General features: G+C 51.0%; 1 protein-coding gene across 1 annotated transcript; it reads left to right on the top strand.

The window, feature by feature from the left end:
• The first annotated feature begins 3,556 nt into the window (after positions 1 to 3,556).
• On the top strand, positions 3,557 to 9,468 carry HMGB3 (high mobility group box 3). The gene is made up of 5 exons (XM_009090324.4): positions 3,557 to 3,712; positions 6,443 to 6,599; positions 7,102 to 7,241; positions 7,791 to 7,965; positions 8,463 to 9,468. Exons 2-5 carry the CDS (start codon positions 6,450 to 6,452, stop codon positions 8,604 to 8,606), a joined length of 609 nt encoding a protein of 202 aa, XP_009088572.1. The 5' UTR covers positions 3,557 to 3,712; positions 6,443 to 6,449; the 3' UTR covers positions 8,607 to 9,468.
• The last annotated feature ends 505 nt before the right edge of the window (positions 9,469 to 9,973 follow it).

Below are 9,973 nucleotides of genomic sequence, written 5' to 3'. Positions count from 1 at the left end.
AGCACAACATGCTCTGACCAATATTGGACAAGCTCAGTAAAGACATCACATCAGCTCTTCAGCTGAAATCATCCCAGGTGTGGCACAGTGCAATCAGCAAAAGCTTGAGCACAGGTTAATGTCAGGCCAAATTCCTACCTCAAGACAATCTGGATTCGTACTGGGAAGCTTCTAAAGGTCTTGGGGATTAATCTTTAACACACAGGTGTTGTCCTCCATGATCCTTCCAAGGCATTCATTGATGGGAATGAGAAGCTGGAGGAACACTGGAGCTGATCACTCATCAGTGTTCCACAAAGCTCACTTACAGCTCTGGTCCTTTTCAGCACTTTTATTTCTGAATAGCTTAAGTACACAGTGGGCCTTCATTTGCTGCCCTCTGGCACAACAGAAGATGGACAGAGCTGTCAGAAGGCCAATCCCACCAAGCTGTCACTGATGTTCAGATGAGATGTGGCTGTTGGCTGAGTAATGTGTGAACTTAGTACAGACTTCAGGCAATTACATGGATCAGAAGAAGGCAGTTTCACTTGTGGATGACTTTACTGAATTTAAAGCATGTTTATGTAGTCTAATGATTTCTTGGAGGGGTCCTCAGTGGTTCCAGATTTTTTCATAGCTGCCTCCTTGTTCCATCATTTCCAGTGGAAGAGAAGATACTGCTTCATCTTGGCAGCATGTAACAGCATGGACTCAGCTGCTTGTAGCTCTGCTGTTTCTTGGACAGCACCAACATGATGTACATGGGCCAGGAGCCTTCAGTGCTTGGTGACTGCCTGGGACAGGTCTTTACCATCCATCTTCTCAGCTACTGCAAGTATTGGGAGCTGTCTGCTTGCTATGGGACCTTGGCCAACATTTTAGGCCTCAGTCCTTCTATTCAAGGTGCTGAGTGACTTGGGTCCCTGCTGTGGCATGTAGGGTAAGGCTGACAGTTGCTTAAAAATGTAGTATGTGTTTGCAAAAGAAATCCTGCCTGGTGGGGATCAGGACAGGACTTTCTGAAGGGAAGGTACAGAACTATGCATTGAGCTTTCCTAGCATTAGTGCAAACATTGCTGCCTGCTGTGCCAAAAGCCAGGCATCCTAAACTTTCTTTAAGTTGTGGGGTTTTTTTCTCATGCTTCCTATAGTTGAATACATGGTAATATGTAATATTTTAAAAAAACGAAACATCAAAACAACCTCAAAACTCCCTAAAATTTACCAAACCCACACTTGGGAGTGTCTCTGCTGCTGGCTGTATCCTTCTGCACACTCCTTTCTTTGCCTTGGCTCTGGTAGTCACCTCACTCCTTGGTACACTGCTTCAGTCCACTAATCCTGCAGAAAACTAACCCAGCATAAAAGGAGGCAGAATTTTAGGCTTTGTTTACTTTTTGCTGAGTTAGTGATCTGCCTTGTCTCCAGAAGGGCCAGGAGAGAGGTGAGCTGCATGAGGAAGGGGGACTGCATGGACTGGAAGAGGTTGCAGTAAAGGGTTGGATTTGCTCAGCCAATTTTCTGTGTGGTTTTCTTGGAGCACAGCAGGAAAGGCCCCAGACACAGGGGCCAGGTGCAATGTGTGGAGCTGAGGGCACCACAGGAGCATTGCAGCAGTGGTACTTCTAGGGGTGAGTAGAAGCTTTCTCTCTGAGGGTTATGTTCACCCATTTGCTGCTCAGCCCTCCTCTCCTTTCAAAAGCATGCTGCAAGTGCTAGGGTAAAACCTCCAACACAGCTGTCTCCCAGCTACCAAAATATCTCCTTTGCCCCTTGGCCAGCTGTCAAAACTTCCCTGGCTTTCCTAGAACAAGTGTCTTAGGGGATGTTTCCTTTGGCTGATGAGAACTTGGGGGGATGCTCTGGAGATGACTGTGGGACAGTGTGTTCAATGCCAGGTGTCTCTCCTAAGCCAGCTCCATCCCCTGAACAGCCTGTACATCCCTTAGCAATGCTCTCTGCTTGGTGTGCTCTGGAGGGTCAGATTGTGGTTTGAGGAACAAAGTGCTCCAGAATAAAAAATTGTGCAACTCAAGAGCCAAGAAAAAAGCCTTAATTATTCAACTAGTTTGGAACACTTGAAAGTATCCCTAAAAATAGGTGAAAGGGATGTTTGTCAGCTACAAAGAGATTTTCCTGCAGTAGTGTTGCTTGTCTTATTTTATGATGATGCTACAGAATACAGTCCCTCAGGTAACCTCATTAATGTTTATGAAGGAACCCCTTGTTTTATACTTTTGGTTTGAGAAGGCAGAAATAGGGCAAGAGGCTAGTAAGACTGATTTTATCATGTCCTTTGAAAAGCCCAAGGACATGGCTGTAAAGTCTCTATAAGCATGTAATGTACATGGGCCAGCAATTAGATTGGGTGCTTGCTAGAGATGTACCCAAAGGGAGAAATCCAGGCAGGACTTTGGCTAAAACCCTGGGTGAAATTCTGCGTGCTTCCCAGTGGAGCTGTCAGCAGGAGGCTGGCACTCTTGTGCGTCTCCTCAGCCGGGTTGTTTTGATCTCTTCCGGCAAAGGCAACCTGTGACCATATGTTCTTATAGCCACAAGCGCTTCCACGGGCGGTATCTGGTAAACTCTGCTGCCTGACAGCGCCTCAGCCCAGGGTGGAGGCTTCTTTTCACTATCTGCTCCTTAAAGAGGGCAACTGTTTCTTCTGGCTATCATAACAGAGCGGCAGTTACCAACAGCCCGTAACAGTACGGGGTGGTTTCTGAGTCTTACCGCTCCATCCTTAAAAATAACAGCTCTTTTTTCCGAGCCAACCAACAATTGTGGTCAGCCACGAATACCAGTTTAACCATTTGGCAGCCGCCCTATAGGAAACAGCTCTTTGCAGAGAGCCAAAGGAGCCCTAGAGTCACACTGGGCTGGTTTCAGTCAGCAGGGCACACTTAACAGATTTCCTTGTATGCAACCAGCCTCTTTAACAACAGGTAAATCCTGGAAAGTTAATACCAAACAAACTGTAAAAGTGTGTAAGAACTAGTAACTCAAATGGATTCTTTATTTGATGAACGAGCGGGTAAAACCCCGTTCCTCCCCGCAAAAACACGCAGTTTCTTGCTCTGTAGTTCCTTCTCCACCCGTTGTGTGTTGGGACTGTCAGCAGAGTTTATTTTGGGCTCGGTTCCACTACGCGCAGTAGTAGCCGGCTCCGCAAACAGTGCAGTGCAACTGGAACCGCTCCGTACGGCTTCAGGGCAGAAAGCAGCAATGAGGGGCTGCTGCCGGCCGGGGGGTCCCGGCAACGCTGCCGGGGCTGCCCCTGGTTCCGTGGCGCTGGCAGCAGGGCCGGCTCTGTGGTGGGGCTGGCCCGGGGCTATCAAAAGGCGGTGCCCGCTCGGTTTCCCGGGGTTTCCCTTTGGGTCCCGCTCGGTGCCCGGTTCCCCGGGGCTCCCGCTCCGCTGCACGAGGCGGGGGCTCCGCGGGGCGCGCGCCCCTCCCGCGCCCCGGCACGCGCTCACCGCGCTCCGCGGTCCCCCCGGCGGGCGCTCTTTTTGAATGAATGACCTCACCCGCGCCGGCCAACCGCCGCGCGGCCGTGCTTAATATTCATGAGGCGCCGCGCCAATGAGCGGGCGAGGAGGTTGTTTTAAACGGCAGAGCCCCGCAGCCAATCAGGCCGCTCTCGTAGGCAGCCAACGCGAGGCTGAGCCGCGCCGAGCCCCGCGTCGTGCCCTGCGCTCCGCTCCTGTCCACACTACCGCGAACAATACAGGTACGTGCAGCCCCGCCGCAACTTTTCGGGGGGCGGCTGCCCCCTCCCCGCCCTGCCCCCGCGCCTTCGTCCCTCTGTCCTGCCTACCCCAGCATGCTTTTTTTTTTTCTCTCTCTTTTTTTTATTTTTTAATGTTGCGTTCCGTTTCTTCCTTCCTCTGAGTTTTTGATTTTTTTTTTTTTTTAATTAGAAAAGAATCGGGAAATTCACCCAAAACTTTGTTTCGCCCCTCTCGCGGGGATCGGCGGTGCCGGGGCAGATGCTGTGCGCAGCTGGCGGGGCGGTGGGCAGCGGGCGAGGCGCAGCGTTTGTCCCCCGCCGTCCTGCCCTGCCCCGCCGGGAGCTCCCCCCGCCGCCGAGGGGCCACCTGCCCCCGGTGCAGCCCCGTAGCTCCGCGCTGGGCTCCCGTGCCGCCGAGAGTAATATGGCTGGTGCAGCAACTACACCGGGACTAACTCCTCTTCTCCCCCGCATGGGCAGGGATTTTTCTCTGCCGCCTCCTAATGTCGCACGGCAAAACGCGCGGCGCCCTCGGCTTTTATGTGCCCCTTTCCCAGGGTGGGCTCGGTGGGGCTGGCGGCGGTGGGAAAGTTGTCGGCCGTGCGCAGTGCCGTGCCCGCTGTTTATTCTGCATTAATATGGCTGTCGCTTTAGCATCTGACAGGGATAAACCCTGCGCGCTGCGCCCGGCGGTCCCGGCCAAGCAGTTTTTTTCTCGCCGCCGCCACCTCCAAACTCCCCCGATCCCTTCGCTTCTGCCTCCGCCGCTCTTCCCCTGCCCGAGAAGGTGTCTCTGGTGGGGCTGCGCCCGCGGCGGGGCCCCGCATCGCCTTTTCCCCGCGCCGCGCCGCCCGTGCTGTGGGCATTAATATGGCTGGCGCTGGAGAGCCCCGGCGAAGGGAAGAAAGACGTGTGAGCGGCACAGGGATGGGGAGGGGGGTCGCGGCGAGGAAAATCTCCTTCCCGGTGCCCCGCCGGGGGCTCAAACCTTTCGCTTTCGCCCCGGCTCCTCTCCCCCCACCTTCCCGTGTCCTCGGACGGGCGCTGGGGGGCCGCCCCGGGGCTCCCCGCACTCTTTTTCTGGCAGCGCGGAGGAGCGTAGCGGCGGCGGTAATGGCTGCACGGGAGCCTTTGTTAGAGAGCGCTGCGCTAGGCAGGGGCCGGGGGGGGGGGCTCCCGCCCGCGCCCCGGCCCCGACGCCCCCGCCGCCCGCCGGGGGGCCAGCGGGGAGCCCCTTGGCGGCGGGGGCGGCGTTTTGGCGGGGTTGGCTGCCGGGGGCGGCGGGCGCGGGGGGCTGAGCGCGGCGGAGGGGGAACGCGGCTTTGTTCGGCGGCGCGGCGGCGGCGGCGCCGGGAGAAGCCATCTTAGCGAGCGGGGCCGGCCCTGGGCGCGGAGCGCGGCCGCCGCCGCTCCCGCTGCCGCTTGCCCCGGCCGCCCGGGGCCGGCCCGGCATCCCGCGACCCCGGCCGCCGCCCGGCCCCCCGGCGCCCCCCGCCCGCCACCCCACCGCATTTCAGGGGCACTTTCTTTCATCAGGAGGCGTTTCACAAAATGGAAGATGAATTATTGGCGTCTGGCGGAGCCGCCGCTGCCCCCGCCGGCCCCGGCCCCGCCGCAGGTGCCCGCGCCGCGGAGCGCGGCCGCCGCTGTGACCTTGGGGGGGCGCAGATGCGGGAGGGGCGCGGAGCGGGGCCGGGCTGGGATGGGCCGGGCCGGACCGGACCGGACCGGCCGCCGCGGGCCGCTCGCCCCCAACTTCGGAGTGGGGCCGGCTCCGCGCCCCGGCCCCGGTACCGAGCGTTTTCCGCCCCCGCGGGGGCAGCGGTGTCCCGGCAGCGGCCGGACCGGGCAGGGCGGCTCACGGCCGCTTTAGCTGCACCTGGCGGGTTAATGGGCGCAATTAAGTATTAACGCTGTGCTAATAAAAATTACATTTTTAAGGGACTTAGAAGCTGTAAATAGAAAATATTGTGGCGGGCTTATGATATTTTCTATTAAGCGGGGAAAATTTAACAGAGAAGCAGGAAAAGAAATGGAGCCCAAAAGTTAGCACTATCGTTTCGGTAACTTGCCGATTGCATCTTTGCACTGACCACTATGCCTCAAACATGTGTCACTTGGTGGAGCAAGAGCAAGCACAACTCACCTCGCAGAGCTCCACGGGTCCTATTGTGGTTAAAGTCAGCCTGTGTTTGTGCCCTTTTTATATATAAAAGGTTATTCCCCTTTTTGGGACAACTAATTTGTCCTGCCTGCTTACCTGAGCAGCAGCTGCTGAGACATACACTCCAGCTCCTGAAGGAATAAGTCACTGCCTGGCACTGTGCATGCCACTCCAGCCCCAGTGTGGCAGCCAACTAAAACAGATACTTTATATCAGTTCTTATATAATACTTAATAGGCAGAAGTATGTATATTTAATAGTCTGTCTCCAGTCTTTGGACATGATGTAAATATATATTGATGTAACACTTCAATCCACTGACTGGTTTCTCTTGGCTTGTCTACAACCCAAGTATCAAGGGAGACTAATTTAAGTCTCTGTACTGGGGATGGTAAGAGGTGTCAGGGGAAAGAAAGAGGTGTGTTTCTGATGGGACTTCACGTCAGAAGATGATGAGGGGGTGTGTGTGTATATAAATAACACGCACACCATATGTGTATGCATACATCGGTGTGTGCATTCATCTAAATATCATATATTTGTTATGTTTTCCTCTGTCCCTACAGAGTCAAGATGGCTAAAGGTGATCCGAAGAAGCCCAAGGGCAAGATGTCTGCCTATGCCTTCTTTGTGCAGACGTGCCGTGAGGAACATAAGAAAAAGAACCCAGAGGTTCCAGTCAACTTTGCAGAGTTTTCGAAGAAGTGCTCAGAGAGGTGGAAGGTATCTTAATTTGTGACTTCCTGAAGGAACCTCTTATAGTATCTGCTAGGATGATGTGTGTGTGTGTCTGAACATGAAGGGAGCCGGTGCTGTTTTGGTTTGTGTGCTGATCTTGGCAAGCTGACCTGGCCACTGGTCAGGTGCTGCTGGAGCCTGTAGCAGTACTGAACATTTTAGCCTTGTGTATCTGCCCATTTAGATGCTTCTGCTAGAGTCTGGCATTTTTTATCATTCCCAAGCAGTACCCTTCAGCAACTACTTCCTTCCAGGTGTGTGTCCAAAGGAGGATTCTGACTGTGCTTGTCTCATCTCTGTTGCTTCCTTGTTGCTGAGTATGTCTGTGGTGGCTGCGATTTCCCGTACAGGACAGTCCAGTTAAAAAAAAAAAAATTCTGAAACTCCCGTGTTGACTTGAAATGTGTTGGCTTGTTTACATAAAGTTTGCCAGCTATTGAACAGTTGGGTAATCACAAGTTTGATGTCTCATGTTTTGGTTTTTTAGACCATGTCAAGCAAGGAAAAGGCTAAATTTGATGAAATGGCAAAGGCTGATAAGGTACGATATGACAGAGAAATGAAGGACTATGGACCAGCTAAGGGTGGCAAGAAGAAGAAGGACCCCAATGCCCCAAAACGACCACCGTAAGTATCTTTGAGACAATAAATGCATAAATGTTTTGGTTCTTTTTCACACCCTGTATGTAACATGGGTTTCCAGGAAGGAGGTAGATGGGGGACACAGTGTTGGTATAGCAGGACTGGTGGTGATGCTGTCTTGTAAACCTTCTAGGCAGCTTGTGTCTTGAGTACCTAAGGCACTGACACAAACTGTCAATACTTGGTACTCTTAAACTCATAGTGGTAGGAGTGTCTCATAGGAAGACACTCTGTGTGTCTCATAGGAAGACACAAGTGGCTGAGTCACAGTGAGACTTGTGTATCTAAGATGAAATTGGGTGAGGGGATACAAAACGCTTAATTAATAAAGAGCACTGAATGAAGGAGCCTGCAGGTCTGAGCCTCAGTGAAATCAAAACACGCTGAAGCTTGTGTTTGATTTTGTAATTTTAAGAAAAGTTCTACTCTGTGTGCTCATGCATGTGTCAGTGTTGTGGGGGAGGGACGGAGGAAGGGGTGCTCCCAGGGTGTGCTGCTGCAAATGCTGACTGTCCTCTGGTGTTTCTTCCCAAGGTCTGGCTTCTTCCTCTTCTGTTCAGAGTTTCGCCCCAAGATCAAGTCCACAAACCCTGGTATATCTATTGGGGATGTAGCAAAGAAATTGGGTGAAATGTGGAACAACCTCAGTGATGGTGAAAAGCAGCCTTACAATAATAAGGCAGCTAAACTGAAGGAGAAGTACGAGAAGGTAAGGAGAGTTGTCATTTGTGCCTCCTCTGTACCAGCTCTTTTGTTGGTGTGCTTTTGTAACACAGGCCCAGCTCAGTTGGCCCCAGCATAGTTACAGCCGAGCTTTGCACAGGTTGGGGCAGAGCAGGTTAGAGATCCACAGGCAGATTTCAGCAAGGAGGCAGAGCTTTCCCCAGTGACGTGCAGCAGGGGCTGCTCGTGTGGCTTCAGAAAGGGTCTGCTGTGCTGTTCCTGGAGCTTTGTCCCATCATCAGGAAACTTTGAGAGGCTGGCTTCTCTTCTCCTCCTCAGAGAAATGGCCATGATGCAGGGTTCCAGACCTCCATGGCTCCTGAGCATGCTGAGGTGTCTGCATAGCTGTGTGCTCCCTGCTGGCTGTGTCCCCCTGGGGTGCAGCTGGGGAGGCCAGTCCCTTTACTTTAACGCCCGCTGCTGTACAAATGCTGTGTGTGTTTGCTGCTTAGAGCAAATTAAGACATCCCCTTGACTTTGCAGGATGTTGCAGACTACAAGTCTAAAGGAAAGTTTGATGGCGCAAAGGGAGCAGCAACCAAAGCTGCTCGGAAAAAGGTAGAGGAAGAAGACGAAGAGGAGGAGGAGGATGAAGAAGAGGAGGATGAAGATGATGATGATGAATAAAACTGTACAATACTTGTCTCCATGTGAATACCATAGAGTAGGGGAAACACCATAAATGAAGCACCTCTTATTTGAGATGGTGTCTCTTGCCCTTATTAGGCTTAATTAAAAAAAAAATTGGATTCCGATCGCGTTGTAGTTTCTAAAAGTGCTCTAGAAATTGTAACTGGTTTACATGAAGTGGCCATGGGTGTAGTGAGCACCCTGAAACTGTATCAAAGTTGTACATATTTCCAAACATTTTTAAAATGAAAAGGCGCTCTAGTGTTCTCCTAACTCTGTGCACTTTGCTGTTGGTGTAACAAAGCATTTAAAAATGTTTCAAGCATTTTTTTTAATTTGTAAGGTGGTGTTACTATATGGTTATTGGCTAGAAAATCCTGGGTTATAAACTGTACATATCTATAGTTTGTAAAAACTAGACAGATTCTTGTGGTACATGCTTAGAGTGATGATGCCTTAGAGGAGCAGTGATTACTTGGAGAGGCTGTACGTTCCCCGGGGTGCCATGGCCCAAAGCATGCACTGTGAGGGTAGATCTATTTACACTACAGTGGGCGTCCATTTAGCTTAAAGTTGTCTTTCTGTATATAGTGAAATAGCATTCTGCTGCCATTCTTAGTTGTGGAAGGGGGTTCAGCTGGCATGAGAAGTGTATGGGTTTTTTTAGTTAAGTGCGGTAGTTTTTAAACTGAAACTGTAGACATCTCTTCATCGCCAACCAAGTGAAGAGCCAGTGCAGCAACTGAAGTTCAAAAACACTCTGTACTTAAACAAATTTGCAACGTTCTGTTTTTTTTGTATGTTTAGAATGCTGAAATGTTTTTGAAGCAAAATAAACAGTATTACATTTTTAAAACTGTTCTTGACAACACTCTAAATTTCTGGTTTAAGAGGATCTTAACAACAGCAAGAGGTTCATTTTGAAGTCTGTGGCATCCCTCAGGGCTGGTGACTTAGGAAACATTCTGACTCAAGGATTTAAAAAAAAAAAAAAAAAATTAAAAATGGTGGCCAGCCAAAACTGGCTGAATTGAAAGAAATGGCTGCTCCAGCTAATATGCAATCGTAACTGTTTATGGCTGAGTGGCATAAGATGCTATGCAAGTTTGAACTTTATTACTTGAACTTGGGAGCCTAAATGAACATTCATGACGTAATTGTTTGTTTGTGTGTGTATATAGCAGCATTCAGAGATGCAGAGAAAGGTAGGTGGCTAGGAATGAGGCTGACACCATGGAATAAGTATAAAAGCATAGTTTGGATTTTTTCAGTTGTGTTGGGTAAATTTATAGCCCAAATGCATTGCTGTACATATTAAAATGTGCCTTTTTTGTCCTGTGTTAAACTGTTTCAGACTTGTGGTT

The sequence above is a fragment of the Serinus canaria genome, chromosome 4A (genome assembly GCF_022539315.1).
Source record: "Serinus canaria isolate serCan28SL12 chromosome 4A, serCan2020, whole genome shotgun sequence".
In the NCBI taxonomy this organism is placed as follows: domain Eukaryota; kingdom Metazoa; phylum Chordata; class Aves; order Passeriformes; family Fringillidae; genus Serinus; species Serinus canaria.
This window is presented reverse-complemented; position numbering and strand designations above follow the sequence as displayed.